Source organism: Homalodisca vitripennis, chromosome 1 (genome assembly GCF_021130785.1).
Source record: "Homalodisca vitripennis isolate AUS2020 chromosome 1, UT_GWSS_2.1, whole genome shotgun sequence".
Taxonomy (NCBI): Eukaryota; Metazoa; Arthropoda; class Insecta; order Hemiptera; family Cicadellidae; genus Homalodisca; species Homalodisca vitripennis.
The window spans coordinates 165860039-165884109 of NC_060207.1; the positions used below are offsets into that span (position 1 = coordinate 165860039).

Genomic DNA, 24071 nt, shown 5'->3' on the forward strand with positions numbered 1-24071 from the left:
TATGTTTTACTAAATTTTTAACAAATGCAATATGAGTCAAATAATTCCTTCAACTCTTTAGTTTACAGGGTTTAGGTTGTACAAATTCTCAGATTGAAAGTGTGTAATCCAACAATAAATTCTAGACACTTTAGGATGATGTATCAAAATATTTATACTTAGGCTAGTAAATGAATACTGGACCTAAGAAATATTTTTTTAAGGTAGTTATTGGATCTTTACATCAAATATTGTTTGTTAATAATGTACACCTTGGGCTATGCGTATGTTAAAATGTATAGCCAAACTCCTAGTAGACTATCCTCCATTGGATGTGAAGACTACCTTAAAAACTATTTCTTTACTTCAGGGCAACGTGACAAAAAATGATTATGACAAAACATGATATAAAATTCATCTAGTTGGAAGTATGTAGATTTTGTGACAAATGAAATACGTATTAATAATAATTGCATATGGGATCTATGTGATAACATCCTGAAAATCATTCACAAGATAATTTTTAAAAACTTATCTTTATATTCAAATAATAGTGTATCAGATTACACAATATTTTGATGTTATTTTAAAATACTAATTATTTTATAGAGTATGTTCTACACAAAACTGTACCGTTCCAGAATTGTTGCATTTGCAACTAATCTTCAATTTATAAATTTAAAAAAATTACTTTAGTTTTACGTTGTATATGTTTTTCTTTGCATTAACAAAAGTTGTTTTAATAACTCCGTAAAGAAATAAATTGGTAAACCTTTTACCACTAACAGTAAAAACCTTATTATTTTGATACCCTAACTTAAAAATTTATGTTTTCAATATAAAAAATTTCTCATTCCCTGTTCATAATTTTTAATGTTGATTTACTGATAGGTTTAGACCACTGAATATGCTTAATATGTACAAGACAACATATTGGGAGATTGGTCAAGAAAAGACTGACCCCAAGGTGTTAAGTTTAAATTCAATTTTATATACCTGAAAGAAGGTGGTAAAATTAAATTCTTGAAATGTGGTGATAAACGTTTTGAAACATATTACACTGTGAAATGTCTGAAATCCTATTATCTTTTCAAATCAATTATCATAAATAACCAAACTTAAACAAGTTTAAGACTTACTAAAAAATATTTGCAGGGAATTTTATAAATAATACATTTTTGTAGCATGTCCAAAATTTCCAATTAAACATGAACCAATAAAAAGTGTCTAATCTTATTTATTAATTTCATTGGTTTTCATTGTTTTTTATTATTACAGAGAATAGGTATTTTAATTTGTAGATTGCGATGACTTATAACTTACATTTTTATAAAGGTTTGGAAAATGTGAAGTATATATTTTTTAATGTTACAAGGAAAAGACACTGTTGTATAATGCAATTTTCCTAAGAAGTATCTATTAGACATTTAAAGTAATACTAAATATTAATAAAACAATACTTTTCCAGTCAGGTTTATTTTTTGGATGAGGCCTTTCAAAACCAAAGGTTTAACAAAAAAAATAAACTGTTATCATAAATAGATGTTTAAACTGGCTGAAATATTTCCAACATGCTAGTATCTGCATATTTACACCATACGATATTTTAATATTAATTGTAATAAAAATAATGTAATTATTTATTTGTGCCTGTTATGAAACCTTTGGTTCTGAAAGGCCTGGTCCCAAAACCAAACCTTATTGGAAATGTATTGTTTTTGTTAAATTTAGTACTATTTTTAATTTTCTCCGCTAACTGCTCCAAAGGTCTTCAATCTATTAGACACAATTTTATAATTATTAGTCCTATTACTTACTTAAAATATTAAATAACAGAAAGAGTAAGTCAGACCACATGTTAAAATTTCTTGTTAATATACCGGAATTTGTTTACAAATCTGTTAAGTATTTATAAATTGAGCTAGCACTAAGTTATATGGGGCTTAAGATAAATTACTATACATTTATCTTACTACACTAAGATAAAAATTAATAATTTACTTATCTTGAGATGATCAGACAACGCTGCTAGTACAAAGAAGCCTTGAATCTCGTGACTCCACTGTGAAATTTAGTTGAATGTTTTCCATGGCGTCGGGTAAAGGTCGCCAGACCACTGGCAGGTTGAAGTCGACAGCGATTGACCAAAACAAGCCTCACCCAACCTCTTTCAACGAGTGGGGGTGTGGTTTGTAACCGCACTAATAACTGCAACCCTACAATCACAACACAATCGCGCTCGGACTCTTTAACCCACAGAGTACTGACTGGTGACTGCTCTGCTCACCAAAACTACCCGCCAGCTGCCACTGACTGCGCATGCGCATGATCTACGGATCTACCTACATTCCTCTCTCAGTCCCTCTGACTCCGAGATAATTATGATCGTTTCTTGTCTCTCCAAACAATCTGTGGGATTAAATGAAACTCATTGTTAATTATTCGTAGTACATTTTCCTTCTATCAAGAATGGCTATTTTGCTTACCTTCTATACTATATTCCGTGTTTGATAAGAATTCTAAGTAAAGCACTCCATTTTTCGTAAACAATTATGTATTACTTTTGTAAAAATCTTAAATTACATTTTATACTTCTATTAGCTTAATATGACTACAAAGTATGTATTTAAGTATGATTATTGCCTGTGGTAAAACACTATTGTGTGTGGTTATTGTCATATGAAATTTGATTCATCGCATGTCTTGACTACACAAATTGTATATTCACAGCCCCCTATTTCACAGCATTTAAAATAACCCCACCGTCATAGTCTTAATTAATTATGTCTTGATATCAACAAAGGTAATTTAAGAATAATCAGGCTTTCCCTGTAATCTCATTCCATCTGCTTTATTCACAACATAACATGTATTAATTAACAAATTATGGACAAATAAAATATAAACTTTAAGCTAATTAATTACAAAGCACATCATTTCGTTACTTTGGTTGTCCAATTCTGGGGCTTTATACACAAAGTGTGACAAACACACGTTACAGCGATCGGTAATTAAGTATCGTAAGAATTAAAGAACGTCAAAAATATTGAACGACGAAAATAAAACTATTTTGTTTGTTGGTAAATTTAATGTAATCCTAATATTTATAAAAAGACTCCAATACCATATTAGACATTCATTTTGGTACAGTTGTATACAAACTATTACAGACATCAGCATGAAATTTGACAGGGAAGGCACAAAGTTATCTAACTAGATATGTAACAAAATCTTGACTATAATGTAAAAAAACTAAATTTCTAGGTAATAGAATACTAAAAAAGTTACAAAATAGATTTACTGTATAATATTTACACATAGTTACGCACACACTTTACACAATATATACTCTTTGGTATGTCTCAACCTTTATCCTACAATTGGGACATACCACAAAGTTAATTAATTCTCCTGCCTCATTTCTCATACCCTGCCGGTGGAGGCGAACACAAGGTCCACAAAACACTATGTGACTGCAGGGTACAATCATGTAAGTCCTTATATTTACAAGGCATGTTGAGCAGGTGGCTTCCCCTGGGTCTGCCACAGTCCCATCATCGTCCACAGGGATTCCTTGCAATCGATGAAACTGCTCATCAATAGTTTCCTGCGGATGTGCTCGGTGTTCATTTTGATCACCTGATACGTAAATGGCATGAATGAGTCTGGTTACATTATAACAACAAAAGTCTTAACGATTGCCAGGACAAACTAGTAATAATATTGATTACGACGTGTTTTTGTTTGAACGCCTAAGAATATTGAGTAGAACTCGCTGTTAATATTAAAATGCATTGAAAGTGCTGCAAGAGTAAAAATAATGGAGTTACACTTTTTATTTTAACAGAATACAGACATTCGTCAAAATTGTTACTCGTCCGGCTTATAAATACATAATTATATATATATATATATATATATATATATATATATATATATATATATATATATATATATATAATAGATTTGTTGAAAGAGTACTGCTAAATCCTTGTTTGTTATTAAATATTACAGCAGGTTTATTAAACAAATAAGCATTTGTAACAATTAAGAACGGTTTCAATGGTTGTGTATTATAAAGTTTCGAGCGAAACAGTAATTTCAGATCCTAAACAACAAAAATAAATAAATATTACTAAATTAAACGTAATATGCATTTAAAAGACACTATACTGAATTCTTATGGCGAAGTATAATAAATTAGCATCTCAATGTTTATTATCTGTCGTATATTGCAAACATAAATTGAATGTAATTATATTGTGCAGTAGGCTCATCTTCATTAGAAACATTTAAGTAATCCTCAACAAATTCTTTAAGCTTACCTTGAACTAGACCACGGGCTAGACCGCGCCCACGGACTCGACCACGACCACGAGCTCGACTGCGACCACGGACAGCACCGCGGACAAGTCTTCGTCCTCTTCCAAGGACTTCTTGAGGATTCTCAATAATTGGATCTGAAGACAAAATAATTTAATTTCAACTGTTGAAATGTTTTCAACGATTTAATTAATTCAAATTTGTAGACGGAAACTTAATTTCCTATGGTCAAATTTCCTAAGTTTCGTCAACTTTTATAGAGAATATTGGATATCCTTCATACCCGCCAGCCGGGCATTCCTGGATACTGATGCCATTAGCTCCACAAATCGTTCTTGTACTATTTAAGACATAGTTCGACTGAAAATCTTTTAGTATTCATGTGACAATTCATATTTATCTTTTTGATGCCAGCAGGTAAGGTAAACATTCTTAATGTCGCGTACCAGTTTTGCTCGCTAGCAGAAAAATGTCATGTAGAAGTTAATATATATATATATATATATATATATATATATATATATATATATATATATATATATATGAAAATGAGCGTGGGCTAATTTAAGGAGCATAGCTAATCTCTTTCACTTTATACGATTATGCATTGAACTGAGGTGTTACCTTCTGGAGCTCGTCTGCGTCGTCTAGGTTCCGCAATCGGTTCCACGGGATCCTCAAGTAAATGAGGTATTCCGATTGGCGAAGGAGGTGGTGGATGAGCCACATCATCATCTGGATCATCATTATCATTGGGGTGGACAAAGGCGTCCATTACAGCATGGCTTGCTCGCTGCAGAAACTGGAGAACTGTATATTCCCCTGTAATATACAATTCTGTTGCTTCCGCAATTCTTAGATTTTGTGCCAGGTACGCTGGAGGCGTTGCTCGAGGTTGCGCCCCATTCGCGTACGCAGCGTACGCTCTGCTGTATGCGTTTTCAATTTTCTTTAGCTCGTCTGCAAAGTGTGATAGTATTTTAAATGTATTATTAATAAAATAAACAGTGACACACACACACACACACACACACACACACACACACACACACACACACACACATACACGCATATATTATCTGCACTTTGGTTACTACTAACGTGTGAATCCTCACGTATAGATATTTTGTATTATTAGAACATAAAACTTTTGTTTTAGAACCGGTATAGGCTGCAATTAAACCTTACAATAAATCGTATTTTTTTTTTAAATCGAGTATTTGAACAAATTAATAATTTTCCCAATGACATATAATGTGCAATGCATGCCACATACTTACCGATGAACACCCAAACGTTAGGGTGAGGATGTCTCATCCTGGTTATCAGTGTTTTATTAAACGACTCTTGGTGGTTGTTAGTCCTTCGTCTTTGACGAAAGACTGACAAAGATTGAGCCCCAACACCTATAATTTATAGTAAGCAGTTTATTTCTTATATCTGAAAGTAGGCATGACTTAAACTAAAGAATCTACCTTCGATATGACTAATGGCTTATCTTTGATCTAATTTAGCATTAACGCTGCAAGATATGACTCAAAGAGTCCGCCATGTAAGTTTATATTCCATAAAGTAGTCAGATATTCTTTTGAAATCTAAAAACGTTTGGAACGATGTTTAGTCCCAGTAAATATAATAGATTTGGAAACTATCAGAAACAAATATATCATATTGGTTTGTGTGTCTGTGTTTGTATTTGTTTGTGTGTGTATGTGTGTATGCTTGTGTGTATAATTAACAACCAACAATTCTTATCGTAATGACTTACATTGTCATAGAATTGATTTACTCTGATCTTTGTATTTTAGTATAAAAAGGTTACATATTATAACATACGTGTTATAACAAGTGTCCAGATGCAGATATTGTCGGCAAGAGTAGCCCAATCATTACGGCTGTGATGACTTGTTAAGTAAAATTGGATACAATTTGCAAGTCATATTCAGTATGTATATATATATATATATATATATATATATATATATATATATATATATATATGGTATATAAGTCTAAGCTTTTTACTATTTTTTCTATTAAATAATAATAGTAATAATAATAATTATATTCTGTATTGCAGGAAACAATTAACAAATAAGGATCTCCTATGTTTAAATCACAAGAAAATGTTTAGTTTACCCTGAATCCATGTCTCCTCAACGTACAATAGAAATCGTTCCATTTCTTCTGCGAGACCATTTCTTAAGGCATGCTGCCTGATGGCTCGCATACCGGCTGGAATAGCATCGTGAGGGAGAAGAGGGAGGGACATAGTCATCTTTACGATTTTATGGGCCACTGGGTTTTCATTTAATAAGGCGGTCATTCCTAACAGCCTTGCTCTTTTCCTCATTGCCTAGAAAAAAACATTTGGTTAGTTTTGGCATTTCTCATTAATTCCCTAGAAAATTTAAGTGTTTTGTAATTGCAATTAAGCGTGTTATTGTTGGTTGTCTCTGTTCGTTAAATGGTATCCAGTAAATCGAAACATTAATATATGGCATAACAGCAAGATTTATTATTTTAAAGTTTTCAGTTTTCTATAAATGCAATTTGCAACAACAATATTGCTCATAAGAATTGTGTTAAACAATATAGGATTACGCCGCACTGCGTGTCAATTTCATTTTCAATATACTGTGGGCAAATAGACTGACTGACCGTAGTGTGTATACTTTCATTCCTATCATAGTTACACATAAGTTAGCGAAGGCAAATTGTCACTAGTCGTACAGTTTATGTTGCAAATACGTTCCTTGCTTGTTGAAATCGGACTTAGTTTGCCTATTTAAATAATAGTTTATTATTTAAAACTAAGAACTTACATTGGCCGAGTGGAACCAGCAGCCGACTAGATGAGCGTTCGGGAATACTGTTCTAACAGCCACCTGGAGCCCCCTTTCAAAATCAGTTATCACAACCGTGGGGTTAAATTGTGGAGCCACATCTCTCAAAAAGCGGAACAGAGCAATGTAAGAACTGGAACTTTTGGATTCCATCAAAACATAAAACACAGGAAATGCCTGAAACAAATCAGTAAATTAAATACTTCATAGGGATAGTAGCTATCTAAAAATAACACTAAAGTGACTGTGACCAGCACAGTTGCATTTTGTTTAGATGCAGTATTTATTGAAACCGTACAGAAAGAAAAGTGTGATACTAATGTTGAATATGCACTCAGACAATTTAAAAATTGTCATTACTACAGATTTACTACATACACCATAATATTAGAATTTAGCTTACTTGGCTAAAGTGCATGGTCATGACCGTCAGTAATTGACGAGAAGGTGGTACATTGGGACGGACCTTGAATGTCCCATCAATGTGGACCTCATGTGCTTCCTCCATCAGTTGGATAAAATGATGCGATCCAAAAATAACAGAACTGCTACCTTCATTACTAACGTGGCCAAGGTAGAAAGGGTGGTCGTCAAGGGTACGAACAAATCTTCTGTTGTTTGGTTGACCGAGCATTACGGCAAGGTCTTCCAAGGATTGAGGAATTATGTCCATCCTCTGCCGCTTTGCTCGGTACATGGCCGAACGCAATTGTTCGTATCCGATCCTGCTGGATACTTCCACTGGTTCTCTGCAATAAAAATACATTCCTTTACTCCTAAACAAATATACATTTATTCTCTTAGTTTCTCATTACATATAAGCCATGTATTACGTGAAGTTATTATGATATCTACTCTCCGTTTAAGTTTTTATACATATTATTTGAATTAGTTGTTAAGCATATAAATATACTAATTTTATATAATTTGAATATTAAATGTATCTCCAGTTCACATTTTATTCATTGCAGCGTATGCTATCTGGGATGGGCAACTCATTAATTATTTTGAGTGTAACATCTAGAACCTCAAATGGGTTCCACGGTATTCAAAGATTCTACAAAATAATTACAATTCTAATTTTTGTGTGTACACACACACACACACACACACACACACACACACACACACACACACACACACACACACACACACACACACACACACACACACTCACGCACACGCACGCACGCACGCACGCACACACACACATATATATGTATGTATATGCTGAGTATATCGAGTCATCAGCCAATATGGCCAAGAAACAAATCTTAGTTTGGGACCGGAAGACGAGTAGAAGACCAGTAGCGCGCGACACCACCGAGTCTGTATTTTCCACCCAAACCACATAGTTAGCAGAAACAAAGTTAATCCTATAGTAGAAGTGACAATACTAGTCTATAAACATTGTTCATGTGCCCCTTAAATCAGTTAACATATTTTCCTATTCTTAAAGGTCATATAAACAACTACATACTATTTATTAAAAAGAATAAGGGTCTGAACCTTACAATTACCTAATATTTGATTAGCAATTTATTATTTATTTAAGGCATTTTCTACTCAAAATGTTACAAATGAAATATCCTCGATAGTTTTTAAGTAAATACGTAATTATCATAATTTTGTTTTTACAGAAACGATCTTTATACATCTGTTATCTAAAATATGCTGGGCCTATACAGTTAAGGCGTAATATTTGAATTTATAAAAGACTAAATGAGCCTACTGCATCTCACTAACAACAAATTCTTTTTAAACGATTTCCTACTTTTTTCAATAGTTATAATAAAGTAAATTACACACATACACAAAAATTACTCAGTTACTCAACACTAATGTATAATAGTAGATAGCTAATACAAAAAACCATTATACATTTTTTAAATACGTTACGGGATTAGAATTTACATGCAACATTTCTGCTCTGTTGACTAGTGAAGAGGTTAAATATAAGCAATGTATTTTTGCGTCAGGACGATATAAACACAGATATAGTTTGCATAGTAATAGTAGGCATTGATCATACTAAATTGCAACGCAATTATGTTTCAAACCATTTCAGCATGATAAAATTTATGAAAGATCTAAACAGACATAGATAAACAAAGTGAAGTAAGTAAGTAGTATATATATATATATATATATATATATATATATATATATATATATATATAAATTTCTCAATAGGTTTTCCTCCTCGCTCTTTTCATTTTAAACAAAACCACGTGACGCGTACTAGATTAACAAAAAGGATTTTGGACTTTGTAATAAAAATAAGTGAACCTTCTTTCTTGCACTCTCATAATCGGTATTTATTTAAAAGTAATTCAAACTTCATGTTTTAGTTTAGACGAAATTACAAATAACTTTGATTGGAGAATGATTGGTAAGCCGAAGTCATTATTTTGAGACATTTTACCTCCATGACGTTTAGTAGTAAAAAATACTAAAATAATGTCCTACTAATATCATTTACAAGTACAGGTGCTGCACGAGCCGTATGTGCTGTAAGAGCCGCAGGTGCTGCACGAGCCGCAGGTGCTGCACGCGGGTGACAGGACATTGCAAGGCGGCGCGGCGGAACATTCCCTTAAAAGAAAAGGAGTAACCGTTAACCTACGTCTGTACTGTGGTGAGCGTGAGAGCAGTCTAGAATCATAAACCCCGGACAGGCCTGACACAAACACAACTTGAGTCAATAATGCGATACTCTTATCAGCTTATTCTACTGCCCGCAGCTGAGGTAATTAGTGTCGTGGCCAGTGTCTTGCACATCAATAACAACCTCCAGATAACTGTGTTCGGAGTATACAGGCAGTGTAAATTTACCTTTAATCGGTTTCAGGCCGATTTTGAAAACATTTTAAGTAAAACAAGTAATCCTACAATGATCACGGGGGATAAGAATGTATGTTTATTAAAAAATTATAATTCAACAAAAAACAATCTTAATTTAATTTCAGCTTTTGGATTTTAAAGTTTAATTAACATTCCACCTAGAGTGGTTAATAACAATGAAACTTGTATAGATCACGTCCTTTTAAGAAATTCAATACCATTAAATGTCGACTATAACGTTGTTGAGCTTAACATTACTGATCATTACGCTCTGAATATATCTATATCTAAGTTAGTCAATATTACTGAACGACCAAAATACTGAAAATTGGTAGACTACAAAATGTTACGAAGGCAGTTGCAACTAGCTAGTTGGAATTATGTTTACAATGTAGATGATGTAGATTTATGTGTATCAAATTTATAAATTTATAAATAAATGTTATGTGTCTTCTTGTACGTTAAAGAAATTAAATAGTAAATGTAGAAAGAGGAATGTATGGGTCACAGATAACTTGGTAAAAATAACCTATAGGAAAAATTACTTATATATAAGGAATACTGTAAAAATAGATTTAATTTAGCATTAAGAAAAGAGTATAATAATCTTTCAAGGTATGTAACTGGGCAAATTAGAAGAGCAAAATTGGATTATTATTCTTCATTGATTGACATTGTAAAGGTGACTCCAGGAAATATTGGAATGTTATTAAAGGCATTGTTAAAAACAAAAGGAGTTCTCTTGTCACTATAAGAATTAATGGTAATTTAGTTGATGTTAGTGGTAATGAGTATTTAATTGCTAGTGAGTTTAATAATTATTATACATCTGTTATTCCTGAATTAAAAAAAAGCATTTGGTTATGACATGTTTATGGAAAACTGCAATAATGAAAATGAATTAGTTGGAAGTTTAATTGTACTTACATGGATGTGGTTAATTCAGTCATGTCAATAAAAGGCAAACGTAGTACGGGTGTGGATGGTGTGGATGGTATTAATATACGTAGTGTTAAAAAAAATCTTGATGTATTTGCCCCTCTTTTGTGTAGTATGTCGAAAAAATCGTTACAACAAGGAAGAGTATCTGATGAATTCAAATTGGCAATTGTAGTCCCTATTTTTCTATAAGTCTGGTGATAAATCTGAAGTATCTTCTTACTGCCCAATTTCTGTTATTAGTGTAATAGCAAAGATATTTGAGACAATAATTAAAAATAAAATACTTGATTTCTTTACTCAAAGATCACTCTTTTCTGGTAATCAGTATGGTTTTATTCCTGGTAGAGGGATAGACCTAGCAGTTGAGAAATATGAGAGTTCTATTGTGAATGCATCAGATAAATATAAATATACAGTGGCTGTTTATCTAGACTTTCAAAAAGCGTTCGATGTATTAGACATTAATTTTGTTTTGGTGGATTGGCTCTTTCATGGTTAAAATCTTTTTGTATAGGAAGAAATCAAATTGTTAAAATTAATAATGTTATTAGTGATTCATTGGAATTGTACTTTGGCACAGCTCAAGGCGGAGTTCTGGGACCTCTTATGTTCCTTGTGTACATCAAGGACTTGTTAGAAGAATTAGATCTGTATTCAAATGTGTTTGCTTATGCTGATGACACTGCGCTAGTGTGCTCTGCCTACAATAAGCTTAAGATTAGAAAAGATCTAGATAAGATCTCTCAATGGCTGTCAATTAATTAATGTTTATCTTTCTTGGTTTGAAAGTGTGATGAGGTTTGGAATAATTCCATGAATAATTATTATTCATTATGGTGGAGCCTACAATTTTTGTTTAAAATCAGTTATTACGAATCAAAGGCATGCTGAGAGAAGTATATACAATGTAAAACGCATGGACAGAATGAGCTACCTTTTTAGAGAAAAGAATATATTAACATTTGAGCAACTTCATAAGTATTCAGTAATCTTGTTTATTACTAAATTTATTTACCAATTTGATCTTAGAGAAATTAATAGAGTCACTAGAGCTAGCCAACAAATAGTTTTAAGAGTCCCTTTCTTAACTAAAGAATCAAGTAGACACCAGTTTTGCTATTTGGGTCCCAGAATATATAATAACTTCTTGTTACACTATGGCGATAGAATTATGTTTGAAAAGAAACCCAAGGTGAAGATGAAAGCACTTGAATATTTGAAACGTATGCCAGTTGAATAAACCTAAAGTATAGTTAATTGTTATCTGGATCAAAAATTGTTATTGTGATATGCGCTTGTCTATTTATTTTTTCTTGTTATACTTGTGTTTGTTATATTCTGTATATTTTATATTTATATATTTGTTATAGTTGTATGAAAAAGTAATTGTATAGAGCATATAGACTGCTTAGCCTGTACCGCTTGTGCCTCATAGTAGTAAACAATCATAATATGTGATGTTATAGTATTGAACTTGATATTTGCGTTTAAAACGTAAGAAAAAACAACTGTACTCCCGCACGTGCGTGTTGCGCTTTGGGAGAAAATTGTTTATTTGTATGATATGTATTTTTTTTAATAACATGTTTTTGAACTTGAACACACACACACACACACACACACACACACACACACACACACACACACACACAAACATTTATAATTATATTATAATTGTGTACATTTATAATTATAATTATTGTAATTTACTCCAGTACGAAATTATAAATTAGAATATAGTTACTCTCTACAGCACAAATAAATTACATGCTGTACAGAATTTACATAAGTTATTTCATTTTACTTTCATAAGTTAATATACCTAATATATGTGTTAACTAAAAATCCTTTTAACTTCATACAATTATGTTTATAAACTGTTCTTACAAATTTGTATTTATTTAGAATATATTTCACAGCCTAAGAAAAATATATTGGATTTCTGGAGTGTCGCCTTTTGGACAGAAATTCGACGACGACATTTTGAGCCCAGACAAGGTCACCAAGGGGCAGGGAATGTTGCATCCTCGTCACATTTGGGACAATGGGACGATGACATGTGCAACATGATGGAGGAGACCTATACCGTCTACGGTTCTGACAGAATAATTGTCTTTACCTTACGCCTCTACACGTAGTGACAATATATTCTTAATGAGTTGGCGCTTGTTAATAAATTTTTGGAAAATATTAGAATATTTGTACTTTTTCTTTGATACAGTGAAGCAATTAACTATTTCATGAGTAGCACACTAAAAAAGTTAGGCCAAAACACTTATAATCTACAACATTCACTGAGCCAATTGTACCACCTGGTACTATATCTTTCATAGAAAAGAATCTATTTCAAAGGTAATTTAGAATGCGACAACAATATTTGGCAAATGTTAACAATATATGTAAAATGTTCATTAGTTCAAAATAACTTTTTGTATAATTAAATATGGTAGTTATTTTATTTACTCATTAATTAAAACTCTATAAGTCTCTCATGGTTGAATAGTCTTTGTTTTACACTTTCAAATTTGTCATAAAGTTCCTAAATCATGTAACATCGCTTAGCTGATAAACGTTCTATCTTTGATAACGTATTGTGAATTACAAGGATGTAAAACAACCTCATTCCAGTTATTAAAAAAAAATCACTTACCTTGTGCATTCCGCTTCAAAAATGATCCTACAGTCGGTCACTTCTTCCTTGCACCTCTGTAAAATCCTCTGGCGAAGAGCGGCAACTCTTGACCAGTTGTTATCAGGCGCGTGGTTATGAGGAGCTCTTCTGATGAATAGCTCAGTGGTACGCTGCTCTGTGGTCAACGGCATGGTTGCCCTGCACGGACAGTTCTTCTCTACACATTTCAAATAAACCCGATTCGCGTCACTGTCTGACACCTTAAAATAAAACCCGTCATTGACATGATACCACTTTGAACCTGACTTTAATCCTGTGGTTTCAAGAACACGATCCATGTTTACTCACGAGACTTCACCACTGAATGACTGACTACTAGTGATGGTGAGACGGGAAGTTAGAGATGAAATAGTGGGGGAAAAGTATATTGAGTGATAAAGAATAAGAATCACCTGAAAAGTCAAGTTATTTCTGATCCTCTCTTATCTACGTGGGACCGGATGGGATGGATGGGCTTCATTACATCTGCGGAAGTTAAATTCCACGGATATTGTACAGTACTGGGATACTTTTGTACTAAGTCATACAATTACAATGCAATTAAATAATTATTTTAATTATATCATTATTACCAAACAGTTACGATATTTATTAAACATTATATAATTTTACACAGTTGGAGGTATAACGGCCGAGCTGTTGACTTACACGCACAGGCACGTCATGCGCACTGCACAACGCGGCCCTGTAAAGAAAACATTGAGTTCGAAAATACAAAATTATAGTTAAATATTTACAAGCTATTTATTTACCTTGGTCATCTAATTTCGGGTGTTCAGACACAAAGTACGTAACAAAATAAATGTTAGCGATCGGTAAATAATTTTAGTTAAAATGGACAAACGGTTACATGAATATAAATTGCCGAAAGATAAATCAATTTTATTTGGAAATTTGTATGTTATGTTACACATCATAACAAGGATTCCAATACCATATTAGATACTCTTTCATATTAGATTTATTACATTGTATTAGATTTCCATGTTAAAGATTTGACTTGGGAGCACGGTGTTGACAACATTTCTGGTAATATATAGCAAATTATAAACTCTCCAATCTCACTTATTTGACCACACATGCCTTTTATTTAGCAGTTTACCTTTCATTTTAGTTTATAACACACAAAAGAGGGTTAAATCATAAAATAAGAAATAATGTAGAATAACTTCAAGATACTTCCATTTTACAGATTAATTGCCTATCACAATTGAAGACTTATTATAAATTAAAGAAGTTTAAAAATAAAACGTTATTCGTAGTGTGAGATCCGACGATGCCAGGTGCTCTATCATTGGAAATCACAACCCTTGGAGGACAACTTAAAAAATTGTTTACAGTATAAAATTAAAATTATTAAATTTCAACTGGATATCATACTCGGTCTCCAAGATATGTCTACAAAATTATTTTATCAAACTCTCTTGTAAATGTAAATCTAAAGCCTCTTCTTCCAGCAAACAGGCCAGTATTATCACCATTCAATGTTTAATAATCCAAGTTCATAAGATTTCCATTACAAATTAACTTTAACTCCTCTATAACTCAGGATGTCTTCACAACAGTACTTATTTTAGAAATCAATAATATAATATGTTATTGAAACCCTCCCAAATTAGGTTTCATTACAATATTTTTATGATTTCCCGTGTTTCTTAATATTTTCGAAAAACTGTAGCTTCAGTTAAAACAAAGCTAGTACAATTTGACTATTTTTTAAAGTAATTCAGGCTTTTGACGTTATTGACCACGCACTGTTGGATTTGCTTAAGATGACATAATTATATGACTCAAGACTGATACATGATATAGTTTTCTGAGGAATTCAAATATATATTTTTTTCCCAAATGGGATCTCGCGTATTCTGGGATATTGGACCTCTCGAGAGTTCTGTAGGATAGTTCGGTCAGATGGTGTGATAAAACTCTCCTTTTTATAATTTATAATTACTGTAGGTTTGGATTTAATAACAATATTTTGTTTAAAATTCCAGAATATAGTTACACAAACATAGATTTTCCTACCTGTTAATCCAAATTTAAAATAACTCATATACATGATTTGTACTACACAAATAAACAAATAAACTGCAAAACATCTATGTTTTGTACAGGTGTATACAGAATATCACAAACCTTTCAATATTAGTAGACAATAGAATCATAACGAAGGCAATAGATCCTAGTTTAATGAAAAAATTACTGTTCGGTAAGTGTAGAACCTGATCAACGAAATTTTAAGCGATAGCCTACAGTAAGTTTATACACGTGGGAGAGGAAACGAACTTCCGGTGTTGGGCGCTCCCGTTGAAGCCTCCTTAGAATGTTTGGTAGATTATTTAAAACGCTGTCTATAAAAATAAAATTCAGATCAGTCTCATATATATTTTGGTCACTTCACGATGAAGACCTTATTTTGTAAAAATTGGTACAAATGATAATTTTACAATCATGCAACATTGTCTCTTAGATATGATCTATGATCTATTAAAATAATCCACGATTTTAAAATCAATAATAAGCTTATTTATTCACACTACGTCTGGTACAATTACGTTTGGTAGTAATTTATTACTGCTTTCTGCTCAACTTACCAAAATGTCAGTTCTGGAATTTTAAACGTTTTAACTAGATGTAGAAATACAAGAATAATTTGGATAATTTGTTGTTAGGACTTGTTGTAAGGGGATGTAACAAGGAAATAAAAAAATAAATAAAATAGTAACAATTCATAAAACGGTAGAAAAAATTGGCAACTCAGAGTAACAACTCAAGTCATCAGTTACGCAAATTGTGTACTTTGGAAAATATTGCATACACAATTAGTTTTCATGAAACTCAATCAAATCGGTTGCAATTTTAGTCTGAATAGAAATATGTTTAGCGATGGACTGACCTATATGAAATTATTTATGGGTTTTGCTTAACATACACATTCAATTAAATGCACATATTTTTATTATCTTGTTATGTTAATTTGTATTCCTTACCAAAACTCTAAAGCCAATAAATCCGTATTTGAAGATAACCCATTAACCAGATTAAAAGCAATAGAGTACCGGTACACGAAATGAGACTAAACTATTATAATAGTTTAGTATTTAATAGTTATAATAGTATTTAATATTTTAATATTTAATAGTTTATCTAATCTAGTTTAACTCAAAATATTATCTCCTATTGTTCCTAGATTTGAATGAACTTTACAGTAGGTTGTAACGTCTATAGCGATGAATAACAAGTGGAAGTTTGAATGAAACTAGAAAATCTCTTGCATCCAGTCTTCATCGAATTGCTGTTTCAGTGCTATTTAAAACTTATCGTTAGCGGCATTATGTAAGCTTGTATGTCTCTTAGTAAGCTTGTAGGAAATAGGTTTCATTATTATTTATTTTTGGTTTATAGGCAAGAGCCACTATTTAAAGTAATAAAATATTTTGTCTTCGTTTCGTTACCTATTTAAAATAATTTGAAACTACTATAAATGTGATATATTAGATATAACCTATTGGTTGGTTTAATTATCAAGTGTCAATAAAACAATAAATAAACTTTCCACTTCCTTGTACTACGTGTAGGTGTCTACTCGCAGATATATTATTAGGGCCTATACTAACTATGGACCAAGAGAAGGAACAATTAATCTTAAATTACTGTAGATGTTTATGATTCATTAGGATAATGCCGAATTACTCAGATAGTAATATAGTGATGTGTGAACATTTAAATGCAATTTTCAAATTTATTCAACGTTATACAAAGTTAAATTGAGAAGCTTATATTACTAAGTAAAAAGGTAAACATGATACGTTAATAACGATATAGATATTTGCCTGTCTAGGCCCTCTTTCCTCCTTATAACTTAGAGAGGTTGTAAAACAATAACGTGTAATTTGATTTAAAATATTTTTTATAATTAATCCACCGTTTTCTATTATACTTTGTTAGTTGAGTACAATGTCAAGGGTGAAATGGAACGAATCAAATTTGATAGAGAACGTTTCATCGTTATCTACCTGTGAGATCTGTGGACTGTGTGAAGTCAGCTGTAGGCTACCCGGAAACTGCCTTAGCTTTGTGCTATTTTTATACTACTCCTCATCTAGCAGATTTCTGTACTGTTTTATAGATGGATATTTTTTATCATTTTAATAGGTTATTTTGGTTATGTGTACTTAATTGTAAAAACACTCCATTGAAAGCGTCAGCAAGTAGTTTTGTCATTTGAAAGTAACCAGATAATTTTAAAATGTTCATATACACACTAGTCATAGTTTTAAAAACATCTTTGATTCTTTATTTTAATCTACCTATATACAACATTATACATTGAAATAAAGGTACTTTACCCGAGGAATAAATTACATTATTTTAACAATTCATGTAAATTTATTATTCTCGTTTATAAGTTCATCATTAATGTAAAAAGTAAAACACTTTTAACCTTATACATAAAATTTTATAAACAGTTCTGATAGATTAGTTTATATTAGCAATAAAATAGACACTTTTAGAAAACAATCTGATTTCTGGAGTAGGATAAACTCAAACAATATAAATATTCGGCGAGGACTTCCTTGAGCCTGGCAGGCTCACGGCTCGAACCGAGGGGCGAGGGAGTGTTGGTTTATTGCACCCTCGTCACATTTGAGATAATGGGTCATTGACAGGTGCAACATGCTATGGAGGACCTCCCGTATCCGGTTGTGACACATTGTACTGTCTGTAGCTTTCGTCTCGCACACACAATTACTAAATAAATTCCTGGAAATCATTAGCATTGTTGTACATTTGTTTTCATTGAAACACTGAAGCAATTTACTATTTTGTTTGTGTTGTGGAATTATTCAACAAAATTGCATAGTTTGTTCTATTATGGTGGCATAACAGTAGTGGAATATCTGACATGGTTGAGGAAGAAATTAACACGTGTTATCGATCGGTAAATAACTATCGTAATAATGGATGAACGTTAAAAATATAAATCGACGAAAATAAATCTATTTTGTAGTTTGGAGTTTATCATATTTTTATAATTGTTATAACATGAGTCTAACAGTTTCCACTAGATAGTCCTTTTGGTTACAGTTTTAGAAAACTACTCGTATTACAGAAAACAACCTCAGATCCGTCAGAAGAAACAGATTCTTACCAATGTCCATATCTGATCACGAAGGCCTTTTATTTAGCAGTTTGTCAGAAGAAAAAAAAAACTTAAAAAGTATAATGAAAATCATTAGTAAGAATTCAAACTATACTACAAAAAAAGATTAACACAGTATTTTCATTGAAACTGGTGTAGAAAAACAGTTATTTAATTAAATTTGTATATATACTTTTAGTAATCATTCCAAAAATGCTCCTTTAAAAAGAAAAATTATATTTCACAATATAAAACATGGAATTTTAAACAGTGCCATCATTTATTTGTGTATTACCAAGCCGAGCTTTTTAAATTTTATTCTAGTTAGATTGTATCTTATTATATTATATATTCGTGAGTTAAGAAATGTCTGGAAGTTTTATTATAGGATTAACTATGAGATTACGTAGGAAGTACATAAAAATGCCACATCAGTATCAATGTCTACAGAAATAGTTTCTTAACATTACTGCCATCATACATTAATTACTACAGTTTGTTCACTTTCAAACAACTGTTATTGGAAGGGCTGATTCAATCAAAAGGGAGTTTTAATAGTTTAGCTCTACTTCACCTTCCACTTTGTGTAGTGTTTGAAATCTGACATTCTGTCACAGCTTTGACTACTGAAATCTGGAGTCCACGTCCGTATAAAAGGATTCGACAAAGATCAATACAGCAGAGTACATTAGGAATATGATTTCGATATCCTTGAATTTGCCAGCTTCAATAGGGTCCTGACATAATAGCCTAGGCCAACCAATTAGCCTAGACAGTCGGTAACGAAGAAGCTCAAAACGCAATCTCGGCAACAGAGACACATACACTACAAAAGAGTGTCTGTCTCGTTTACCCAGAAACAATACACACAAGAAGAGGCATTTTCAATGTTTTATCAGCTGCACAGTTAAAATGGAGCAAAATTCAAAATGCACATTTATCGCTTTGTTTTAGAGGCTTGCGTGTTAAAAATAAATGCTTTTTACTAATTCAATATAATATAAACAAAGTAGCAACACGCCACACCACGTGTTGCATACCAAACTGAGTTTGCATTCAAAATTTCAAATCTATAACACATTTTATTTTCGATATACCTGCAGGCAGATAGAATGATAAACAGTCGCACAGAAGAGACATTTTTATATACCCCCGGTAGATAAAATAAAAATTGTGTTGACGTACTGAGTGATAACAGTCCAACCTAGTCTATATCAAAATGAAGTTAACAGAAGAAATCTTTCTCGAGATAACTTACCACATTATAGTCTCATATTGAATTATGTTTTATAGCAGTGTTCCAGTAATGAAAGTTTCGGTGAGCTAAATTGTGGAACTGCAACTCGAGAGTTCTCTGATATTAAATATTGTCACCTACTTTTGACATTGACTTTCCACTCTGGTAATTTTTTCATTTTACCATATGAATAAAAATTTGCCATGTAAAAAAGTCTTTATTGGACTAGGTTTGTTCTCAAATTTATTTATTCTGCCATATTTTCATTGTCACAATGTTTGCATATAATACCAATAAAAATATAATAGCTAACGCTAGGCCATATCCCATGGAATGACATTCACCATTATCGAACTCAGTGTTATCAGCCAAATTCAATGGTTACCTCATTCTTGTTTATGTAGAAATGAAGTTTCAATTAAGTCTAATTATGAAATATTTTTCGAAATGATACACATGATCTTGTCATATGATACATTCACGTTCTTTTCATTTCATTGCGTTTCATATTAGTGTTTAAATAATAAAAGTCTACACATCTAGTCACCATTCACCTTAAAAATGGTTTGGGATGTGTTGGAATAATTAGTCTACATGTGTTAATACGTCATACAAGTTGTTACCCGCGGGTAAAAAAAATCAAAGTCCGAAGCCAACTTTATCAAAACACGTATGATGTAATATAATGGTCCTCTATAATGTGTTTCAAACGTAAGTAGTCATATGATCAGGTTCATATAATTTCAGTGTTTATGGTTAGGCGATCAGGGGTACAAAATCTTATATCATGTTTGGTTGGTATAGGAGCATTCATTTCTCGTTCAAATTCATCATATTTCCGATACCACAACTGAATTTACCTCGTTGCTCTCATCAAGAAATTATTTACACTGGTCTCCGAAAACGGCTTTGCTTAAAAAACCGCTTATTTCCAGCTATTGTGATCTACTGCCGGTCTAATGTATTTTTAGTGCCATAGATGAGTTTTCTTCGTTGTCCTGACGAGGGAAATATATTTACCTACTTAGGAATGAGAAGCCTACTTCGATCAAAACTCTCGCTGGTTCCGAGCATTTCAACTGACTTCGAGTCTATTGTAGTTACGGTTCCATAGTTGAATTTGCCTCATTTACCCGATTAACAAAATGTTGACGAAAAAATATATACAGTCCTAAGAGACTGAGAACAGGAGTTTAGTGTCAGCTCATAATATTGATTATGAAATATAAATAAAATAGTGCTTAAATTAAATAAACATATTGGTGTGCTGCCTTAGTATAATGTTTACACAGAAAGGTTGATTACTTGACAGGCTCATTCAATAAAAATTACGAAACTTTAAAGATCAAGAATTGGAACTTTCGCTATTTTTAAGTCCATTATGGTGGAGCCCAGAAAGTGTTTCGAAATAAGAATAGGCCCATATTCGTTCCAGGAACCGTAGGAATGTCTATGTAAAGTTTCAGTACAATCGGTTGAGTAGTTTACGCGTGAAAACAAAACAAAGAAACAAAGGCACTGTCGCATATATAATATTATTAGGACGTTAAAATATATAATGGGTAAATTGAGTTTGTTTACAAATATATTTATTGTGCTTTGTTATCAATATCACAATGGTTACCCATAAGACTAATGTAATACATGCTAAATGTCACCCAAATCTCATGTTGTGACGTTTACCACAATCAAACGAAGTGTTCCTCATATAGTACTGAAGCTTCATGCATAAACAAACGTCTATATGTTAGTTAGTTTCTGATATATCGTGCGGAAAGACAGTTTTAAATGAAAGTTGTCCAGCCCCACTAAGTCAATTGTCATATAACCTCATGATCGGGACAAGGTAGTTTATTGAGCTAAAGGGGCCCGACTGGTTAACATCCTAGATGCTGTTTATTGTTTGGTTGATTATATATAATAAATATATAGCAGGTTCTTTCTTTACTGCCATTATCAGAGCTAAAATTTATATAAAATGTATAAGACTTATAATTTTTATTGCTTTGATCAATAACATTGTAGTAATAGCGTTTAATAGTAAATAATCAACACTGGTTTATGCATAATACGTAACAGACCAGTTATCTTAATTGGTTATGAGAACTAGCTCCTGAATAAAATTTCATAATGAAATGACAGTTGTTGCTTGCAAAATGATTAATTTTAATTTCCTGTTTTACTTCATAAAAGACATCATATTTAATACAGGAAAATGTTATATAATTTTATTTTAGCATTGGAACATATGATACGTCAAAAATATATATTTTATGTGTGTTTGCTAAACTCATTACTTTCAAAACATTTGTTGAGTGTCTGGCATTATTGAGAATTTGAGTTTTCATATAGTAAAATAATACAACATTTTGTTATGAATGTATTGTTTGTTTTTTTCTTATTTACGGTGATTTAATTGGACATACATAGTACAGATACAATAAACATTCCAAATGTATACTTATATTTATTAATTAATGTTAGGTTGAATAAAGTTTAATATTTAAAATATTGTTTTCTATTTATTCTATGATTTGTATGAAAAACCACATTTTAAAACTATAAGTTAGATACACAATTGCAAATATACATAAAATAAAGATAAATATTTAAAGCTTGAATTCAAACTAATTCTTTTTAGGCTGCTTTACATAACAATGCACATGAATTATTAAATTTGCGCTGAGGCTGGAACGCCTTCAGAATTGCCCCTGCAACATAGTAACATGACGGTCGCCGGCGACTTGCTCTGGTACAGACTGTACTTCTGGACTTTGTGACACTGGACTTACTGACACTGCTGTATTTTAATAATATTAAACTCCTGGACTTATTGAAAACTGGACTTTATGAAACTGCGTTATATTTTAAATTAATATTAGAGAACTGGACTTTGTGAAAACTGGACTTTATGAAACAGCCAGTATTAAAATGGCAAAATACAAGGTCCTGGACTTAATGAAAACTGGACTTACTGAAGCCTACTCGGCAAAACCTGAGTCACATGTCATTCCAGGGAATTTGGCTGAGCGTTCGGTAATATTTTTAAATTAGCCTAATATATTACCACGATGACAATGAGAAAATATCAGAATAAATTAATGTATTAGCAAACTAAGTACAACCATATGTCATTTTAACATGTAGCCTAACTACTCCAACACATACAACATGATATTTTGGTAACTAGGTGTGTAAGATTTCGTTATTTAATTAAAAATTGCTATAAAACCTAACCTACTATACTCATGTGGCAAGATATCTCGAAAAAGATTTCATCTGTAGACTTGAAATTTAGTTTGAACTTAATTTTTACATAGACTAGAATGACTTCCACGATCATGCATGTTCAAACATGCAATTTGGTTGAGCGTTATTGAAGCCGATCCACTGAGTAGGCTGACAGTTTAATTTTGTCTGCCAGGAATGTAAAATTTCTATTATCCTTTCAAACTGAGTACAATCATATGTAACACGTGACAGTAATACATGTAGCGTAACTAACCCAACACAACACATACAAATAATTACTTGATGAGTAGACTTTTATTATTTAAACACTGCTTTGAGACCCAACCTAATGAATAAAAATGTATCATGTGACAAGATATCTCTAGAAAGACTTCAAATTTAGACTTTTAATTTTGCATGCTGCGTAGAAAAGAATTAAGTTCTATGATAGAGCAAGTCTATCTATGGAATTCGGCCGAGAGCCATCAAATGTATCACCCAGTAGGCTAGCGCAGTTTCTCTTTAATCTGCCGGAGGGACGCAATTTCTTTTCAGTATGATTAGCCACTGTCTGTCCGCAGAACATTTCCAGAATTAGATGAGCTATAGACATGAAATTTTGCATTCAACCTCAGCAAAGACTGGTCCGCGACACGTGGTGTGGCACACTTCTACCTTGTAGTAACAATAATGAATCAATGTGAATGTTGAAGCTAAACTCAACAATCACATTGAATCAACCCTTTCCACCATAGCCACATAATGTGTAATAGTGAATTTTTTTTATAAATACTAAAATTCCATCCTACTTTTCTGATGTTTTCAGTTAACTAA

The 24071-nt window shown here is 32.1% G+C and overlaps 3 protein-coding genes across 3 annotated transcripts in view; 1 reads left to right on the forward strand and 2 right to left on the reverse strand.

The window, feature by feature from the left end:
* LOC124352669 (F-box/LRR-repeat protein 7-like) overlaps positions 1-24071 on the forward strand; it is a 103667-nt gene that overhangs the window by 41499 nt on the left and 38097 nt on the right. The window lies entirely within an intron of this gene.
* On the reverse strand, positions 2804-5769 carry LOC124352670. The gene is made up of 4 exons (XM_046802250.1): positions 5583-5769; positions 4927-5262; positions 4305-4439; positions 2804-3618 (listed from the first exon to the last, which is right to left on the reverse strand). Exons 1-4 carry the CDS (start codon positions 5617-5619, stop codon positions 3314-3316), a joined length of 813 nt encoding a protein of 270 aa, XP_046658206.1. The 5' UTR covers positions 5620-5769; the 3' UTR covers positions 2804-3313.
* On the reverse strand, positions 6419-8200 carry LOC124353943. The gene is made up of 3 exons (XM_046804020.1): positions 7552-8200; positions 7128-7325; positions 6419-6658 (listed from the first exon to the last, which is right to left on the reverse strand). The coding sequence occupies exons 1-3, from the start codon at positions 7912-7914 to the stop codon at positions 6419-6421; spliced, it is 801 nt and encodes a 266-aa protein (XP_046659976.1). The 5' UTR covers positions 7915-8200.

What these genes read in the sequence shown, in the direction of transcription:
- LOC124352670 (XM_046802250.1), bottom strand. Translation starts at nt 5,619, where the DNA reads ATGAGACATCCTCACCCTAACGTTTGGGTGTTCATCG. An exon ending in ACGCAGACGAGCTCCAGAAG is followed by an intron (nt 4,440 to 4,926) that starts GTAACACCTCAG and finishes TTTTGTCTTCAG; the next exon opens with ATCCAATTATTGAGAATCCT. An exon ending in AGCCCGTGGTCTAGTTCAAG is followed by an intron (nt 3,619 to 4,304) that starts GTAAGCTTAAAG and finishes TTTACGTATCAG; the next exon opens with GTGATCAAAATGAACACCGA.
- LOC124353943 (XM_046804020.1), bottom strand. Translation starts at nt 7,914, where the DNA reads ATGTATTTTTATTGCAGAGAACCAGTGGAAGTATCCAGCAGGATCGGA. An exon ending in TGACCATGCACTTTAGCCAA is followed by an intron (nt 7,326 to 7,551) that starts GTAAGCTAAATT and finishes GATTTGTTTCAG; the next exon opens with GCATTTCCTGTGTTTTATGT. An exon ending in GCTGGTTCCACTCGGCCAAT is followed by an intron (nt 6,659 to 7,127) that starts GTAAGTTCTTAG and finishes GTTTTTTTCTAG; the next exon opens with GCAATGAGGAAAAGAGCAAG.